Genomic DNA, 20,485 nt, shown 5'->3' with positions numbered 1-20,485 from the left:
TCTTCTTCGATTCAAACTTGGGAAGACTTTGATTGGCTGAGTTGCGATTTCGGCAGCGTTTCAGCTTGTGTATTTGAATCAGTTTTGATTGAAGTCATCCTCGAGCTCTATTTATAGGAAAGGTCTTGAATAGATCCGTTGGCGGAGATGGTCATCAAGAATTCATCCGTTGGAGAGTAATTCGAATTTGGCTGGGGCTTCAATCTTCGAGGTTCCTTGTTTGGTGAGAAACGGCTACTCAGGTACAGGAGGTAAGACGCCTCTGAAAAGGTAATCACCAAAAAGAAATGCTCTGCAGAGAAAGGACGATCCTTAAAATCTCTGCATTTAATGCGGTTGTACTTGACGTGCGTGGCTTTCCTTTAAGCTTCTGGAGTATCAGTCCGAGGAAGAATGTTAACTGATACTTGACTTTAATATCAGTCCGCTAAATCCACGTGGCCTGCATTAATGAATCAGTCATAACTGATTCTTAGTTGAGAAACTCGTTTAGTCAAACATCAGTATTTTACTCTGCCTTTAATCGCGAACATCAGTCGAGTTCTTCAGTCTTCAGAACACTAGCTAAACTAGAAAAAGAACTCCAACACTTGAGTTCGAAAAGTTCTAGTCTATTACAAATAAAACTATAGGATTTTGGTATCATCAAAACTAGGGTTAGCATATTTCGTTAAGTTCCCAACAAAAGAAAAATGATAAAAAAAGATGTATAGCTTATAAATAAACCTTCAATTTTATTATAATTATAAAATTGCCACTCAATTTTGAAATTGATTTGAAATCAATTTGAAATTGATTTGAAATCAATTTGAAATTGAAAACTCCCTTTTTAATATAGTATAGATATTATTAAGTTTCGATCCCATTAATATTTGAGAATATGCACTCATATAGCCATATTGGGGATTGAAACTCAATATTTGGTCCTCCATCTTAAAAACACAAAATTTGACAATTGTTTTACAATTTCGGACTGTATTGCCCTCAATTTGGAGGGCGCGGGGTATGGATGGTACTTTTAACACTAATCTTATAATCTGTGCCAAAAGTACCAAATTACTTTAAACAAAAAAAATACCAAGTGATTTGGTACTTTTGGCACTAATGTTGTCATTTGTGCCAAAAGTATCAAATTACTTGTTTTTTTTTAAAAATTGTGTTGATACATTTGGCACTAATATTCTCATTTGTTTTAAGTAATTTGATACTTTTAGCACAAATTATAACATTAGTGCCAAAGGTACTGAATTACTTGTTGCCACTTGCCAACCAAAAAGTTGATCACTAATTTATTAGCAAAAAAAAAAAAAATACCACAACTAACACAGTGTAATTGTAGCAACTAATCAGTAACCTAGTATCGTATCCACATGGACTGATAAACGAAAGTACTCTAAGTAATCATATCAAGACTCTATCAATATCCAGGCAAAACACTGATATGAATGAATGAATATTAAAACAGAATAAATAAAAATCAAATATAAAATCAGATAATAAAACGACTGATCCTAGGGATGTAAATTCATTAATTAAATTCACATAATCAATCTATTAATCCTAATTACCAGTTTAATCCAGCTATGATGATAGATCACACATATAATCAATTACTTTCGCTAGAGCAACAATAACAATAGATTAATAAATTATCTATCTCCGTTAGGTCTCATGAAAAAATCTACTAACTCTCTATAGCTCCTAAGAATAGCTCCTTCTGATCCATCTATCACCGTTAGGTCTCAAGGTTAAAATCATATCATACATTTCTGAATCCGCTAAACAGTTATCTCTGATAGGTCTCAAATCGAATAGCTACATAAGCAAATTATTGGCCAGATAATCCACAAGAATTCAAGCACCAGAAATTATGAATTATAAATTGGAAGGCAAAATGTATTAACAAGTTAATCACATGAATCTAATTGACTATTTACAAACCCTATAATCAGATAAAAAATTTAGCCAGACATAACAAAAGAAATCATAAACATAATAAAAAAGACAGCAATTGTAAAAACTGAATTATATAAAATCCTAAATGAATGTTAAAGGACAACTGAAATCTTGCAGGAAAAATAAAGCTAATCTAAAACTTAGAAAGCAATGAAAATTTAAAGTTATGAAACTGAATAATAATGTTTGGACCCCTAAATAGGTCAAGAATGAGCCCTATTTATAATCTCAGGGAAAAACCCAGCTTAAAACTTGAAAATACAAGAAAAAACTAAAAAACGCGGACGAAACGACAACCCGAACAACACACACCGTTTCAGTCATCGTTTTCCTTCATAAAAAAAGTCCAAAAATGGCGGGCGTCGTATTTCAGCTTCCAAGCACAAAATCCGGACAACAGGATCAGCGATCTAAACGGTGGACACCGTTTTTCCTCATCAAAAAGCCCGAAATCAGTGACCTCTTCCGATGGTCGCCGTTTTGCCTCTGAACTCGGTTCTTCCTTTTTTTCTTCATCTTTTCTCGATAACTTGGATTGTTTCTCATCCATCTCCTCCCTTAGACACATATTCTCATCATCAATGCTCCAATAACACTCATTCCTGCAACAAATTGGCCAAAATTATACCCAAACGTGAAATCATGAAATGATATGAAATAAACTCAAAATGATAACACAACGGGCACAACGTTGACACAATTCACATAATATAAGTCATAAAAACCATGCAAAATGAGTGTTTATCAACTTAGTGCTTTTTTTGTTTTACTTTTTGTTGGTACTTTTGGCACAAATTATAATATTAGTGCCAAAAATATCATCCGAACCCGCACACTCAAATTAAGGACAATACAGTTTAAAATTATAAAAACAGCTAAAAATTGTGTTTTTAAGATGGATGACCAAATATTGATTTCCATTCATCAACATGGCTATCTCAAAAATTAACTCTTAATATTCTATAAATCAAGCTCGTGGCACTAAATTTTGTTGGTGCAATTTATCTTTTTAGCACAATTTGCATATTGCATATGAATAAAGTTTATCTAGTAAACATTTTTGAATAAATCTTGAGGGTTATCATGACATACAAAATACTCTCAATTCCCGAATAACTTTCTAACTTTCGTTTTTGATCAATCTCAGAAAAAGTTATTTTTCTAGTTTTGGACATTATGATCATAATTAATTTCCCATCTACTCATACTTTTCACTTTTTCACCACTTTACAATATATTTTCACTATTTATAATACAATCAACAATTTTATCTTAAAATTTGTATCTCTCCCTTCTCGATAATATAATTCCAATTTTCCAATTTTTTAACATATACCACTTCACATTTCCTTTTCACAATGCACATCATTATTTCATGCTAATAACTATTTCTTGATTAAATGCAAATTCTTTTTTGACTTATATTGAAACAAACAAAAAAGTTCATCATTATTTATAGCAATCAATATGACAAAGTATTGATGGTAAAATGAAAGGGTGGAATCCCTAATGCAAATGAAGACAAGGTTCGTATCTCACTAATTTTCAAATATACCAGCATATATATATATATATATATGTTACTAGTTCATTATGAAAAAATAGACCCATAAATATATAAGTAGCAGTAGTAATTATTAAACCCTAGCATGAGGCCTAGTCATAAATTCAAAATTCCAATCATTCAAAGGACCAAAGTAACATGACCCGAAAACGCAAGGGCTTTACCGGGAAATAGGTACATTTGATGACGCCATGAATTTATTTTCTTTTCCGATCAAATCAAAGTGTCGAGTGAAAAAACAATAATATTTGTGAATCCATCTTCTTAATTTGGTCGCTAAAAAGTCTCTCCTCACTACCACTCCACCCCACCCCACCCCCATACCCCTCCCTCGCGCATCGGCGCTGCTCCCAATTCCTTCATCGGATCTCTCCCGATTTCTCACTATTTTAATCCACTCCTCAATCAATCTATACGTACACGATAGATATAGATGAACGCTGCTCTCAATCGACCGGAAAATCGTTTAGATCGTTCCCCCTCAGATTCCGGCTGCAGCAGTAGACGCACGCTGATTGCTTTGCTTGGTTGATTGATAGATACATACGTACAGATGGCTTCCCCTGGCAATCCCAACGCACCAGGCGGAGGTCCCTTCGATATGCACAAATTGTTCAAGCCCTCTACACCGCCGCCGCAGCAGCAGCCCACCTCCATCCCCACTTCCAACCCTAATCCTCAGAGCTTCCCCAATAACGTTAGCAATACTAATACTAACCCTAATTTGGTTTCCGCCCCTTTCCCGGTCCCGTCGGCCTCGTATCCGCCGCCCACCGGCACCGGAAGTGGGCCCTACTCCTATTCCCCCCAGACGTCGCCGTACCATTACCACCCGGTCTACACCCCCTACTCCAACCCCCCTCCGCCGCCGCATCAGGAGTTTGCTAATGTGCACCCTCAGAGGTCGATGTCTTATCCCACCCCGCCGCTCCAACCCCAACTGCAGGCACCTAATTCGCCGCACCATAATAATTTTCAAAACCCCCCAAATCCCCAAAACCCTAATAACCCAGGTGCTCGTTTGATGGCGTTGCTGAGTGCGCCGCCTTCTACCCTGGAGGTTCCGCAGCAGCTCACAATGCCAATGGCTCAAATCCACCCCACTTCCTCCACAGGCTCCGATTTTTCTATGCCACAGAATGTGAACGTCTTGCCCTCTGGCCAGGGTATTGCTGTTTCACATCAGGGCCCTGTAATGCGGATGCCGAGTAGTAAGCTGCCCAAAGGGCGTCATTTGATCGGGAATCATCTGGTTTACGACATAGATGTTAGATTGCCTGGAGAAGTGCAACCTCAACTTGAGGTTACACCCATCACAAAATATGGGTCAGATCCTGGACTTGTTTTAGGAAGGCAAATCGCAGTTAATAAGACTTATATCTGTTATGGGCTGAAGTTGGGGGCCATCCGGGTGCTCAATATTAACACTGCTTTGAGATCCTTGCTTAAGGGTCTAGCGCAGGTTGCTACCACTATGCTTATTAGATTCTGTTCTTTTCACTTAATTGTAATATTATATCGAAGTTGTTATTTTTGTTTCCATTACCTGATGTATTTGATTATCAGTCTAACTGTTGGTCAAACCTAATGTAGTTTCTAACTGCTTATGGTTGTGTTTTATATTGCTTGCTTCTTTAAATTTGTTTTTGGTTGGTTGGTGGTGTGATGCAATTAAAAGTATTCTTTGTCTTGAAAGTTCTAATCAAAATGTGAGTGTTTCTGCTGTGGAAATATACTTTTACTAACTGCACAATCTTTCGGGATGCCGGGGTTTGTGATCCTGGTGGAATTTGATAGTTACCATGACTACTGTATGTTAAGGCTGGTCATTAGGTCCTTGCAGATATTACTATATGTTCATTGCCTTGTTAGCTAGATTTAGTGCATTAATTTGTATGATATCCCATGGCATGATCTGTTGTAAAATCACCCTATTGAAATTTTATGTGGTAATTTTGAAGTGACATGTTTCATTTTCTTAGCATGGCTCTTCATTTCCATAACCTGTCTTGATTTATGTCTTGAACGGTGAGCTTTCTTGCAGAGGGTCACAGACATGGCTTTCTTTGCTGAGGATGTTCACCTTTTGGCTAGGTATACTCTTTGCCTGCTTTTTTGTAATTTGCAGCATCTAATATCTCGTTAACAAGCTCATTTGCTCCCACACAGTGCAAGTGTGGATGGACGGGTTTACGTGTGGAAAATAACTGAAGGTTCAGACGAAGAAGATAAGCCTCAAATTACTGGAAAGATAGTTATTGCCTTGCAAATTACTGGAGAGGGGGAATCTCTCCATCCTAGAGTTTGTTGGCACTGTCATAAACAAGTACGCAACACTTTTATTATATTCTGTAGTTGTGTTTTTTCACCTCCCTGTCACAATAATAGTTAACCAAGTAAATTTGTCCTATTCAGGAAGTTCTTGTAGTGGGAATTGGTAGACGTGTTCTGAAGATTGATACTACAAAAGTTGGAAAAGGTGAAAAGTATTCGGCGGAGGAACCCCTTAAATGTCCCATTGAAAAGTTGGTTGATGGCGTCCAACTTGTTGGCTGCCATGATGGAGAAGTGACTGATTTGTCTATGTGCCAGTGGATGACCACCCGCTTAGTATCGGCTTCAGTGGATGGAACGGTTTGTATTTAAACTCCCCTCTTTCCTTCAGGCATTTTATTTAGTGCCTTCTTTGAGTACCAGCCTGGAGTGAAATGAATAATAACATCTCAATCTTAGCTACTATTACTTTTCATGCTATAACACGGATAGAGTGGATATTCTCCTATGGATCAAATATATTAGTATTATCCGATTCATCTCTTTTTCTCTTTTACAACTACGCTCCATTTTCTTTATAATGTGATTATGTTATCAAGAAAGCAAAATAGGTTAAGGTCAGCACTGGAAGTTACTTAGAGTTTGTGAGTAATGACTGCTGTTATGGATTTATAAACATTACGTATGAATTTAATGAGTATAAGTCAGTCGACCCCAAAAATAAATGTCATATGCAAAAAGCTATCTGAACAGTATGAAATGAATGTAATGTTCCAAAAAGGAAAGATGATGGAATATCAGGGATTCAGCTATCTGTACCACTCATGTGGACTATGGATAATAATACTTGGTTGAAGACTTATTATCATTCTTTGCAAGCTTAAGAGTAATCATGGGATAGAGTAGCACGCTCATTTTCTAAATGAAAACAATGCAGATGGACATAATTTTGGGGAAATAAAGAAGTTAGTCAAACCACGACTTTTGCGCGTTTGACAATAATCTTTACCTATTTTATTAATGAAGTAATCTGCGCAAATGCCTGAAACTTGAACACTAATTTATATAACTTCAATAGATAATATAGGGGTGAAATGTAACACCTATGTAAGATATTCCAAGAAGCAAGAAAACTAAAATTTGAGATAAAACCAAGGAAGATTTGAACAGATGGCGAACAAAAAAAGGAGCTGAAAATGTGAGGAAAGAAGGTAAGACATATAGATGATTGAAGGGAAAAGTGAAAAAGGAACATACCTGAATGACAGAGAACTTTTAAGATTGAATGCTAACTGCTGAAGCTTGAACTTGGAAATTCTTTGAAGAAACCCAACCTACAATGGAATAATTTGCAGAGGGCTGGTGCATTGAGGTTCATGCACCTTATTATGATAATCACTGACTGAAAAATACAACTGGGAGTGCTCCTGCTGTTTTGCCCCACAGATGATTGCGCCTGTGGCCTTCTCATACCCAGTCAACACACATTTCATATCTTATTTGAAGTTCTTGCATTTGGCTGCTGCTTGTAGATTGCTTGATCAGCTGGATATCTTTATCCTGCATATATGTTAGTAGACAAGGAATTGTGATTCACTGCCTTCTATCATTTGCATACTTATTGCAACTTAAGTCTTAACGAGCCTCCTTGGATTTGTGTATAGTTTACTCATACTATCAAAATATCAGTTTATGATTGATTTTCAGTACATCGAGACATGGAATCCACTTTATTTGGTAACTTGGTACTTGTTCAATCAAGCAACATCTTTAATTAATTGTATTGAAGTCTTACACTAAAATTCTTTAATACTTTAAGCTACTATACAAACAGGATAAAAATTTATGCACATTTACTTGGAGTTTGTGATGATGTGAGACACATACTCTGTATCTGTAATTTCCTATTTCTGATGATGAGGTTTGCTACAAATATTTGAATCACTCGATAACTAAGTGGTACTTGCACAGTTAGGTTGTCCTGCTTCTGGTAGTTCTGGTGATTCTTACACCTGATCTGTTTGTAACTGCAGATAAAGATTTGGGAGGATCGGAAGTCGTCTCCAATTGCAGTTCTCAGGCCACATGACGGACAACCTGTCAATTCTGTGACCTTTGTGGCTGCTCCTCATCGCCCAGATCATATCATCCTTATCACTGGGGTACATGCACGGGGAAATTTTCTATAATTCATGTTCCGTATTTATTAATTTCTTTAGATTACACATCTTTATTTTGACTTTTTTCTTGAATTTTTTTGATATGGCACTGAACTGTCAAAGTGTTCATGCAGGGCCCCCTGAATCGGGAATTGAAGATATGGGTCTCAGCAAGTGAAGAAGGGTGGTTACTTCCTAGTGACGCAGAATCATGGCATTGTACCCAGACGTTGGAATTAAGAAGTTCAGAGGCTCGACTAGAAGAAGGTTTCTTCAATCAAGTTGCAGCCTTGTCACAAGCTGGCCTTCTTTTATTGGCAAATGCTAAGAGAAATGCTATTTATGCTGTGCACATGGAATACGGTCCTAACCCAGCAGCAAGCCGTTTTGATTATATTGCAGAATTTACGGTCACTATGCCAATACTTAGTTTTACAGGGACAAGCGAAGTACTACCTCATGGTGAACAAATTGTTCAAGTATATTGTGTCCAGACACAGGCTATTCAGCAGTATGCTTTGGACTTGTCACAGTGTCTGCCACCCCCTACAGAGAATGTAGTCTATGAGAAGACAGAATCTAGCGTCTCACGGGATGCTGCAAGTATTGAAGGGATCGCTAGTGTGGAGCCTTCTGGTAGTAAACCAGCAGATATTTCTATATCCAGCACAGCTCCCAAGGCAACCATGCATGAAAGTGGCTTGGATAATGCATCAACCATTAGGTATGCTGTTGGTGCTGCTTCTGGTGAGTCACCAGCCATACAGGAGTTTGCTACCTCAAGTATCGAGTCCAAACAAGTTAATTTGTCCAAAGCTGCTAATGATACTGATATTTCTCTTGCCACTTCAACTCCACTTCCTCTGAGTCCCAGGGTTTCTAGAACTCTGTCTGGTTTTAGTCGATCAAGCAGCATTGAGCATGGTCCGCCTGTTTCAGAGCAGAAAGTTATTGAATATTCAGTAGATAGACCAATAGATGGTGTTCATGGAAACTTGCCTGATGTTGCTTCATTGGATGATGATTCTCAAGATGATATTTCTACTGCTCTCAATCATCCAATCAAGTTCAAACACCCCACTCATTTGGTAACTCCTGCTGAAATATTGATGGCCAGTTCGTCCTCTGATGTTAACCACACAATTGATCCCCAAAATGAGGGTGAGCGTAATATTCAAGATGTAGTAGTTAGCAATGATACAAGGAATGTTGAGGTAGAGGTCAAAGTTGTTGGTGAAACAAGATTTAGTCAAAGTAATGATATTGGGCCGCGAGAAGAACTTGAGACTTTTGTGTCAGAGAATAAGGAGAAAACCTTTTGCTCTCAAGCTTCTGATCTTGGAATGGGGATAGCTCGGGAATGCCGTGCCTTATCGCCTGAAAGTTACATTGTGGAGGAAGCTAGGCAGGTTAGTGGGACAGGTGGAATTGAAGCAGATACCCGACCCTCTACCATAATGGAAGAAGAAGGTCATGATTCTGTAAAGGATATTGCTCAGAAGGATGGTGATTCTTCAACTCCTCTGCCTGCTCAACAAACTGTACCAACTACGAAAGGGAAGAAGCAGAAGGGAAAAAGTGCTCAAGGACCAGGTCTATCTTCACAATCACCTAGTGAGTTCAATTCAACTGATTCTACTGTTGAACCAGGTATTAGCTCTAGTACGCCTCAGGCAGAAACTGGAGTGTCACAAATGATTTCCATGCAAGAGATGCTGAATCAGGTGATTTTACTTTCACTTTTTTTAGTATTTATGATAGATCTTGCAACTGTAATTGTTTTTTGGCACCATAGTGATTGTAGTTGTCCTTCCATGATTTATGCCAGCTCTTTTTCCTTGGTGAAAATTTGTGTCCATTTGAGTATTACAAGTTAGTAACTGGGCTTTTGAGAATTCTTGGCTTAAGACTTGTATTTCCAAGTGGTGGGATGAGTCTTGGTGTTGCCACCTTAACACTAACTGAATTTTCTGTATTTTCCGACATTAATCACTATGTTATACTAAAATGTTCGCATAAGTTTTGACTTATCCTGAATTGCACTGTGAAATTATTGCTCGTCATTTCTGAATTTGAATACTTTTACTTCCCAACTTGAGTAACTTTAGGGGAAACTATTATTAAATTAACATCTACATTTTCGATTTGGATACCTAATAATGGGAACATATGATTTGGAGCTAATGCTGAACATATATTTTAATCTTATGAATTTTTATTGCTTTGATTTTATAAATCTACAGTCTTATATGTATTGACATTCAGGTACTATCATTGTATGAATTTTTTTCTCTTTTCTTGCAGATTGTGAGCATGCAAAATGAAATGCAGAAGCAGATGGCAATGATGGTTGCTGTTCCAGTTAACAAAGAGGGAAAAAGACTTGAGGCAGCCTTGGGAAGGAGCATGGAGAAAGCTGTCAAAGCCAATTCTGATGCTTTGTGGGCTCGACTTCAAGAAGAAAATGCAAAACAGGAAAAAGCAGCAAAGGAGCGTATGCAACAACTAACAAATACAATTAGCAATTGCTTAAACAAAGACTTACCTGCTATTATAGAGAAAACTGTCAAGAGAGAACTGACCACAATTGGGCAATCTGTGGCACGGACCATTACTCCGGCCATTGAGAAAACAATTTCCACTTCCATTGTAGAGAGCTTCCAGGTTAAGATCTTAGTTCGTTTGCTTCTCTTTTGTTCAACCATGTAGTGGAACTTACATGATTTTTATGAACAGAAAGGAGTAGGTGATAAAGCTGTAAATCTATTGGAGAAATCAGTCAGCTCCAAACTTGAAGCTGTAGTTGCCAGGCAAATCCAAGCTCAATTTCAAACTTCTGGCAAGCAAGCTCTTCAGGTAAGTTAGGCTTTCTACTTCTGGTGGTTGTGATACTTTTTTTCTTTTTTTGTGGATTTGGGGGGAGTTTAGTTGACTCCAAAGAATTTCAAAAACAAACTCTGTTCTTATAATATTTTAGGAGAATCTAAGTGAAAGGAAATAAGTTCTGATTCATGCATAATCACACTTAATTGCATGTTATACCCTCCATCTTTGTTTTGCTTTCATTTGAGGGTTGTAGATAGAATGGAAATGTAGATTGTCTTGCTGAAAGCTTTCTACTGATGTAATGAGAAACCCTCAATAGTATTATTAGTTTTGCAATGAAGCCAGTTTTTGGAACTAGCCAACTGGGAGCCTTGTTATGCCATGTGCTGGGAGATGTAATTAACTGGATTTTCCTTTATTGAAAAGATCATGTGTTTGGCAGCATGTCTCTATAGGAATGATTTGGAATTCCTTTGCTTCACCACAACCTAAGTACTTTCATAGATCCTACTCTTGTATATTGACATTTTTTGGGGAGATCTAATATACCCTCTGCAGTTGTTTACTTGCCTTGTCTATCCTGAATTCATTTGTATGATCTAGTCTAACTTTGTAATGCAGGAAACCCTGAAATCGAGTCTGGAAGTTTCTGTGATCCCTGCATTTGAGATGTCGTGTAGGACCATGTTTGAGCAGGTCGATACAGCATTTCAAAAAGGAATGGTTGAACATACGTCAGCGGCTCAACAACAATTTGAGGCATCACATTCTCCATTAGCACTTGCACTAAGGGTACTAAAAGTTAATTTTGTATATTACTGATGTTTTAATATCATCATCGTGTTTATCTCTTTGTACTTCGTATTCACCAGACAGTAATTCTATCTTACTCTTCAGGATGCTATAAATTCAGCATCATCAATGACTCAAACTTTGAGCAACGAGTTGCTTGATGGGCAAAGAAAACTGTTAGCTATTGCTGTATCCGGAGCCAATTCTAAAGCTCCAAATCTATTGAGTCAACTAAGTAATGGTCCTTTGGGTGCGCTCCATGAGAAGGTTTGATGTTTTTTTTTTTTTTTTGGGGGGGGGGGGGGGGGGGGGGTTTCTTTCTTGGTTGTGTAGTGTTATCTGTAAAATAAAAAAAAATTCTGTGTAGTGTTATCTGTAAAATAAAAAAAAAATCTGTTCTTTAGCTATTTTATCTGATAAAAAAGGTTTTTCTGTTATAGCTTGAGGTTCCTCCTGACCCAACCAAAGAGCTATCTAGATTGATGGCTGAGCGCAAGTATGAGGAAGCTTTCACTGCTGCCCTACAGATGAGTGATGTTAATATCGTATCATGGTTGTGCTCTCAGGTATTGTCCGTGCTGATGTTTATCATATGCCTTAATACTCTGAATTCCTGCAGTTTGGATTTCTATGTTACAATGAAGATTCTGGTTTAATGAAGTAGCTTGGCACATGGTCGAAGCATGATGAAGCGATGAAGCTAATTGCTAGATCTATACTCTGTACTAATATAGGAATATCGCTAGGAATGTTTAAGATGGATTTGGTCAAACTCGAGATAAGATGTGTTATGGACCTAGGGCTCACTTCGTGTCTCATTCAAGGTTTCACTTGAGAATTGAAAATGGAGAAGACAGAATAATTTAAACATATGACAAAACATTAGTTCTCAGATGGAAAACTGGAAAAATTGTCATTAGTTCAGATGATAAAAAAGACAATTTACGGAAGATGTATATTTCTCTTTTCTACATGAGAAATTTCTGTGGCATGTTGAACTTGGTGAAATTGGATTACTAGCAACAATGATATTTTTACTGAAGTAACTCTATAATGAATTTTATAATATAGTGGATCTAATGAAATATGTTGTGTAGGTCTAATATGACTAAAACCTAAAAAGTAAAAACCTTATTGAAACTTGAATCAACTTAGCTTGAACCTGCCCTATATTCTATTTATCTGCATTAAACTGCGGACGGTTTTTTTTTATTCTAATGTATTTCTCTGGTTTGGACCAGGTTGACTTACCTGGGATTTTGTCAGTGAATCCCCTCCCTTTGAGCCAAGGTGTACTTCTCTCCCTTCTACAGCAATTGGCTTGTGATATCAGCAAAGAGACACCTCGGAAGTTAACATGGATGAGGGAGGTTTTGACTGCAATAAATCCAACTGACCCGATGATTGCAATGCATGTACGCCCAATCTTTGAGCAAGTGTATCAAATATTGAATCACCAGCGCAACCTTCCAACGATGGGCGGTGCTGAACTTGCCAACATTCGCTTGATCATGCATGTCATCAATTCCATGCTCATGGGCTCTAAATGATTGATGTGGTTCGCTGGAGCCATTCGGATTTCGGAGCTGAAATCTTTTGCCTTTTTTCCGAATGGTAGGACATGGTTAGCGGCAGTTTGTGTGAATTTCAGTTTATGCAGTTTTAGTGAGTTTTTCCATATGCAATTTTGTAATGTGTACACTTTCCTGGTGCAATTCTGTGTCTGGATGTGACTCCCTTTCATTTGTCTGTTATATTTAATTTCCCAGCTTTATTTGATTTGAATATATATAAATATATATGTGCAATTAAGGTATATGAAATATGATGTTAGAGTGGGGGTGGCCTGCTTGGTCAAAATTTAGTACTTGATTCACATGCAAAATAGTCATTGGAGTAAAATATACTACTCTGCTTCCTAATGAAAAGTAGCACATCTGTTTGGAACAATGGGAAGTGGGAACTAGCATTCTCTTTCTACCTAATTGTAAACCTTTTTGGTGTCTTCGTTTAACCTTCTTCCATCTCAGCTACTGCCTTCTAAGAAGCATCTTATTCAGGTGTTGTTTACCATTTGGTTTTCTCATTTTCATTTCAACTAAGCACTCAACAAAACACAATTTGCATGATCAAACTTTTGAACTGCAAACCTTTGTAATTGATTCAAATTCCGCTTTTAAAAGTTCTAGACACTGCATTTCCCACTATTCAATGGTTGTCAACTGCCCATATCAAGCAAATAATAGAGAATTTAGTGATTGAGTTTTCATACAAAAATAAGAATTCAAAACAGTTGGTCACACAATCTTTAAAAATAATTGAAACGCCATATAGGCTTCTTCAAGATAAAAGAAATCTCCAACTGTATATGCATACTCTTCTCAAACAAAAAATTCAACAAAATAAAATTCTTCCACAAACAAGAAAAGAGAGCAAAATCTAGTAAATCCAACTAAGTGTTCTTCAGGTCTAGAAATGTATTACTAGAAAAAAGAGGCTGAGAGAAGAAAAGCCCTACTTTTGGGGTCAGGGGAAAAAGATAGGAGACTTTGGCTTCTGCGGACATTATTGTTTCTAATTATTTATTTCCGCGTCGTAGTCGTGTGCATCATGTTCTATTTCTGAGAAAAGATCTTCAAGGTAGAATCAATAACGTAAAATTTTGCTTCAATCACAACAATTCTCATTCTGAAGCTCTCTTCATTAATATTATAATTCTCTACATCGGGGAATTACACTAAGAATTCCAAACCAGAAAAAGGAAAAAAAAAAAAAAAAGTATTCTAATAATTTCCCCCTCTAAAATCGGAAAATCAAAAGGATCGCGAAGAATATACACAAGACTTGGTGAATTTCCTGAAGCAATTGCGGTGTGATACAAAAACCAACAAGGCATCACCAGCACTGGTCCGTTTCCCATCGGCGCGTCTGGTAAAATCTCGCCCGGCCAGGGCTCCGGTAACCGGATACGCCGGCGGGATTCCAGCGGCCCCGCGAATCAACGGTCAAATTCAGATCGTACTCGGCTCTGGCGTTGGGATCGGAGAGTGTGGCATAGGCGTTGTGGATCTCGATGAAGTCTCCGCCGTCCGCGGACGATGCGATCGAGGAATCCATAAATCGCGCCCTGGCGTCGGGATGGTGCAGCTTGGCGAGCGTGCGGTAGGCCGTCTTGATCTCCACCTGCGATGCGTTCCGCTTGACGCGGAGGACCTCGTAGAGGCTCCGGCGATCAGGCGCCGCCACGGCCAGCTGCGCCAGCTCGGCTCGCACGGACATGTTCCGGCTGCGGAATTGGTGGAAAGGAAGGGATTGTTTGAAGGCGAGCGTAGGGTTTCGAAGCATCGAATGAAGGAGAGAATTGAGATGTGTGGCGAGAAACAATGAGAGATGAAGGGTTTATATGGAAGTCAGAATGTGTGTGACTTTACTGTGTGCTGACTTGGCACATTGGATTGGTTTTGGTTGGAGTAATTGGCTGGATTACCTTTTTCACTAACTTCTTTTCATTACTCCATTATGCCATTGCCCATTTCCTCAATAGGCCATATTATTTTTATATTTTAAAATAAATTTACATGAATAATAATAATAATAATAAATATTCGAACCATCGTCTCGGTGTACCTCCACCCCTAAATATGGCTAATACACCACAATGTGTGTACACTTAATCTATTTTAATAAGTATATTGTTGATAATTTTTTTGACGATCAAGAGTACCAAAAATCTGTTGATGATGATGTAGAAATTTTTGAAAAAATGAAAAGATATGTAGCAAAATTTTGCCGTATTGATGTTGAGTTAACAGACAAAACCGTACTCCCATTTATTTCAATTTCTATTTTTTTTTTGATCAAGTAAAAAATCAATAGAAAACGGTACCAGGGGTACCAGCACTTTTAATGTAAGTCTATTTCCTGAATTTATTTCTTCATCATTTGCTTTCACTTTTATTTTTGTAGACTTCTTGTCGATTAATGTCTTGTGAGTTGTTTCTCCTTTTATCTGAATTATTGATCTTTGCTTCAAAGTCTAGCAATAGTGGTTTGATTCCTTTTTTTTTTTTTGTCTAGATGAATACACACAAATATCAAACACACAAATCAAAGAATGATAAACTAATAAATGAGGGTCTCACTTTAACTCCCGTATTCTGTAAGTAACAAGTTAAATCAATTAGGTATAAAAGTAATTCATTTACATAAATTGCAAATGTAAATACATACTTTGATTATGTTTGAAATTTACCCAAATTTAAGATTATAGCCAAGTTGAAACTGATGTGACATAAAAAAAATTTAGGAACTGAAGCCCTTAATTTTAAAATTCTAGCCCCGTGTCTATAAATTTTGATGTCACGTAACTAATTAACATTTACTCCATGTATTTATTTATCAAAATTCAGTCGTGATGAAAAAATTAATGGAAGGGTAGAAATGTCACAAAATTGTTGTCACTTTGATGACATTATTTTTATATTATTATAGATAGATAATTATTTCACACTTTCTAATGGAGTATTTAAAAATTTAGAAATAGTAATTTACTGGACAACTGACGACTGACACACATCGCACATAAAGTATGGGAGAATGAAACAAACTTGTAAGCTTAATCAATACTCCCTCCGTCCCAAAGGAAATGTCCTCCTTCTTTTGGGCACGGTTATTAAGGATGCATTATCTACCTAATCTAGTAGAAACTGAAATAATGCCGTGAAATGTCATTGAATCTTATATGCTGCCTAATCTAGTAGAAATTGAAATTTCCTTAATATTCTACTAGATTAGGTAGATAATGCATCCTTAATAAGCGTGCCCAAAAGAAGGAGGACATTTCCTTTGGGACAGAGAGAGTAGTATTTTAAAATTTGAAGAGTATACTATACACCGCTTGAGCTTGACTCAAATCATAACCGTTTTTGTATTATGATTATTACCTCCCAAACCTATCCTGTGGCATAGCGTATTAACATTAATCCATCCACGTAAGTCCACTATGTCTATCTGTTTCACACAATTGTTCATATCCATTAGGCGTCAAAGCTGACAATTAAAAAAAATTACAAATCATCTTCACGAAACATTATTTTCGACTTGACTAGCAAGTTACTTATTCAAATCGACTCCCCGTCATTCCAAACCCATTAACAACCCAAATTTGAAACTGCTTATAATAAAATTGATTAACATTAGTAATATAGGTCAGATTTATGAAATTAAAAGATTTTTTTATTTAAGATATATTTAAATGGCCAATAAAATTTTCAAGAGTAACCGAACTCAATCATCTGCAACTTGGGCTAATATATGCTAGCTTACATACTATTCTAGATTAACATATACATGGGGTGAAAAATATACACCCATCAACTTTTACTTATTCTTATATAATTTGTTGGTAATTGGTTTGCTTACAATTAATGAATTAATTGATGTTACTATAATTTATATATATTGCCATTTTTTTTCAAAAATAAACATTCCCTCTTCAGGAACGGATCCAAAATTCAAAATTTCATTATATGAGTGTTGAACTCGTTGAATTATAGAGCCCATAAATACTTATATTGGGATTCAAGGACGGTAGCTCCCAAGCGGTGACGGAGGGATGGGGGTCCAGTCGGGGCATTGGCCCCATTGGAAATTTTAAAATAATTAGTATATACAGTACTCTATACTCCCTCCGTCCTACTCCAATAGGCCCACTTCTTTTGGGCACGGAGATTAAGAAAATTTATTTTGTGGTAGAAAATTGGTAGTAAAGTGGTGTGGTCCACACCAATTAAGTACAACTTTTTTACCCAAAAAGGAAAATGAACCTATTGGAGTGGTACATCCCAAAAAAGAAAATGAGCCTATTGGAGTGAGACGGATGGAGTAGTATTTTTAATATATATTCTTTAAATAAAAAATATTTTCAATTCTTTCTTTTTTCCTACAACAATCATATGAGTAATATGTTTATGTTATTTTATGTTGTTTTCTATTTTTTTATCAATTGGTTAAAATTGAATTTATTATTATCCATAGTGAACTGATACAAAAAAGTAATAAGGATTTAAGGTTTAAATGTAATATTATGTACAATCATATTTATCTTTTATTTTTAAAAAAATTATGTCATAAATTGTTTGTTTAGTTTCTTTCTCAAAAATATTATGATACATTGATTTTAATTATGTCAATTACTAAGATATACTCCATCCGTCCCACGAATCTTGACACGTTTGGATTCGGCACGAGAATTAAGGAGTTGTAGATTAGTGTTTTAAGTGTGTAGTTAATAAAATATAAAAGTGATAAAGTAGGAGAGAGAAAGTAATAAAAGTGATAAAGTATGAGAGAGATGATAATAAAAGTGATAAAATAGGATAGAGAAGGTAATAATTATTACCCAAAATGGAAACGTGTCAAGATTTGTGGGACGGAGGGAGTGAGTAACTGTTAACGTAATTTGAGTAAATAGTCTCATAGTTCATATTAGTTTTTTTTAGAATTCATAGTTCATATTAGTTGTTGCTAGTAGATTATATTTCATTTTTTTTTGTGGATATGTATTATTTATATGAACTTATTAATGAGCACTTAGTATTTTTTTTGGTTATGTGAATAATATTAGTTTGTGTCAGGAAAATATATCATTTTTTATTTTTTTATACCAAATTATTATTGATTTTTCTAAATTTTCATCATGTAAGTTATTAAAATGTTGATATTTGATTAATATTAGTACTTCACATTGAATGGATCTATATGTACATTATACTTTATGTGAATAGAAAAATATATACATAAAAGAGAAATATTATACAAGAGAAATATCATTATACAGTCATATCTTGCTATTACATCTTTAGTGATACTTTATACTTACAATAATATTGCAATTTTAATTTTAATTTTAAAATTATTGTAAATTGGCCTCTTCTGAAACAAAATCCTAGCTACGTCACTGCTCCCAAGCCAAAAAAATTTGGACAGTCCATATAGCTTTTCTTGTGTCCAAGTAAAATTTCAATGGCTTAAAATTGGAACTTAGGCACTTAATAAAATAAATAATTGTTCTATGTTTATTGATTCAACAACATGTATATTGAAAACACAAAAAGAGTTACTTTCATGCTATTTTTTTTTAATTATTTCATCTTCAATAAGATATATTATATATTATTAATAATTCATAGGCTTACTTTAACTAGAGGATTGACTTAAACTCAACCTTAAAAATTAACTAAGAAAATGAAACGAAATAAAAGTAGCACAAATTTAACAAACTAATGTAACAAACCACTATTAACCAATTAGCGTAGATTCTACCATCATTAAAACAATGTATTATATTATTTCTCTCATAGTATTTCTTATATACATATATTTAAAATATAAATATATAAAAATAATCAAACATAATTAAGTGTTGCTTTACATGATTGGACTAGTGATGGATAACTAGGCCCACACTCTAATAATGCAACTGAGTGATTGTTTATCACTCAAAAGTTGGGTGGATCATTTAATCATTCTTCAATCCTATCAATCGTACTGTCTCATCCACGAAACCAAACACTCCGTAAGAGTATCGTTAAGTTGATTATAAGTAAATAAGTATAAATTACTCCATCTGTCTAATTAGTAACGTCCCAAAAAAATGGGACACGCAAATTAAGAAATGATTATTTAGGCATGCAATGATCTTTTTAAACTCAATCAAAAAGAGTAAATGAGGAGAGAGAAATGAGAAAATGCTTTAACAATAAAGTGAGAGAGATCCACATCTTTTAAATTGCATTAAAAAATTATCAATCGAGGGAAACTGTCGAGTTGATGTAGACGTTGCTTTCTGTCCAAAGACTAATGCCTTCGGTGTTGGGATTATCATACGGGACTATTTGAGAAGAGTAGTGGTGGCACAGGCAAGATGCAGCCAACTAACGTCGAATGTCTTGATCGCAGAAGTCATGGCTGTGGTTAAGGAAATTGTACTCAATCTTGAATATGAGATCTCACCCAATGAAGTATTCACAGACTCGTTCGTTTGTATTAGCACAAACAATGGCGCGACTGGAAGACGGCGATGAACGGCTCCCAATCGAGATTCACGAGATTTTACAAGTTGTGCAATGACATCATCTTACTGGAGTTTATCATATGTATCGCACTGCAAATCGTGCTACGCACACACTTGCACACTATGCGTTGAGCACTTCTAAGTCTTGGGTATGGACTATTTCTCTGCCTTCATGGCGTGAGGAAATTCTAAGAAACGATTTAATTTTATCTTTTAATTGAATGTTTTTTTACTAAAAAAAATGCATTCAAGTGGGAGAAACACACACTTTAATTTATTTTATTGCTTGGGTTGAGAAATCATAAATTGGAAAATTCAAAAAACAAATTGAGACGCTATTAATTAAACGAAAGAAATATAAAGATACAATTATTCAAATTATATAAAAAATAGTGTCAAAAACTAGAAAATATATATATTTAAGAGACATACCCTAACAAAAATGCATAATTTAAGAACGGGGAAGTAACCTATACTTGATTTTCAACTGAAAAGTTCCCCAACTTATACGAGGAATCTAATTTAAAATTAAATTAATAAGATGCTTTTCTCCTTTCGAAAATTATCATGCCTTTACCCTTTGATCCATTGTCAAATCGTTGCTAAAAATCGTTGCTTATAGATAAGATTGTGAATGAATACTGAATAGAATTAGTGACAAGTTCTTCAAAATTAATTAGCTTGAAAAAATATTGTTTGGGCTCGACTAAAAAATAAATGAGCCGAGTTCGAGTCCAATTTCTAGTTCGATAATTTATCGAACCAAAATTTAAATTGAGAGTGCTTGGCTCGTTGAGCTCACAAATTAACATGTTTGAATTTTGGTCGCAAATTTATTTC

General features: G+C 35.8%; 2 protein-coding genes across 2 annotated transcripts; one reads left to right on the top strand and one right to left on the bottom strand.

Annotated features, from left to right (window-relative positions):
- The first annotated feature begins 3,750 nt into the window (after nucleotides 1-3,750).
- Nucleotides 3,751-13,350, top strand: LOC130986111 (enhancer of mRNA-decapping protein 4-like). Its single transcript, XM_057909402.1, has 12 exons — nucleotides 3,751-4,982; nucleotides 5,565-5,614; nucleotides 5,690-5,846; nucleotides 5,936-6,154; nucleotides 7,828-7,956; nucleotides 8,088-9,677; nucleotides 10,258-10,617; nucleotides 10,690-10,809; nucleotides 11,401-11,571; nucleotides 11,677-11,838; nucleotides 12,012-12,137; nucleotides 12,813-13,350. Exons 1-12 carry the CDS (start codon nucleotides 4,074-4,076, stop codon nucleotides 13,119-13,121), a joined length of 4,302 nt encoding a protein of 1,433 aa, XP_057765385.1. The 5' UTR covers nucleotides 3,751-4,073; the 3' UTR covers nucleotides 13,122-13,350.
- A 904-nt stretch (nucleotides 13,351-14,254) lies between these two features.
- LOC130986112 (chaperone protein dnaJ 11, chloroplastic) lies at nucleotides 14,255-15,197 on the bottom strand. The gene has a single exon (XM_057909403.1). It carries the CDS (start codon nucleotides 14,914-14,916, stop codon nucleotides 14,467-14,469), a length of 450 nt encoding a protein of 149 aa, XP_057765386.1. The 5' UTR covers nucleotides 14,917-15,197; the 3' UTR covers nucleotides 14,255-14,466.
- Nucleotides 15,198-20,485: the final 5,288 nt, after the last annotated feature.

This window comes from Salvia miltiorrhiza, chromosome 5 (genome assembly GCF_028751815.1).
Source record: "Salvia miltiorrhiza cultivar Shanhuang (shh) chromosome 5, IMPLAD_Smil_shh, whole genome shotgun sequence".
Taxonomy (NCBI): Eukaryota; Viridiplantae; Streptophyta; class Magnoliopsida; order Lamiales; family Lamiaceae; genus Salvia; species Salvia miltiorrhiza.
The sequence above is the reverse complement of the archived record's forward strand: the minus strand, read 5'-3'. Positions and strand labels throughout refer to the sequence as shown.

Coding starts and splice junctions, on each gene's coding strand:
- LOC130986111 (XM_057909402.1), top strand. CDS start 4,074: ATGGCTTCCCCTGGCAATCCCAACGCACCAGGCGGAGGTCCCTTCGAT. Junction 6,155..7,827: donor CGGCTTCAGTGGATGGAACG/GTTTGTATTTAA, acceptor TTGTAACTGCAG/ATAAAGATTTGGGAGGATCG. Junction 10,618..10,689: donor CCATTGTAGAGAGCTTCCAG/GTTAAGATCTTA, acceptor TTTTATGAACAG/AAAGGAGTAGGTGATAAAGC.
- LOC130986112 (XM_057909403.1), bottom strand. CDS start 14,916: ATGCTTCGAAACCCTACGCTCGCCTTCAAACAATCCCTTCCTTTCCAC.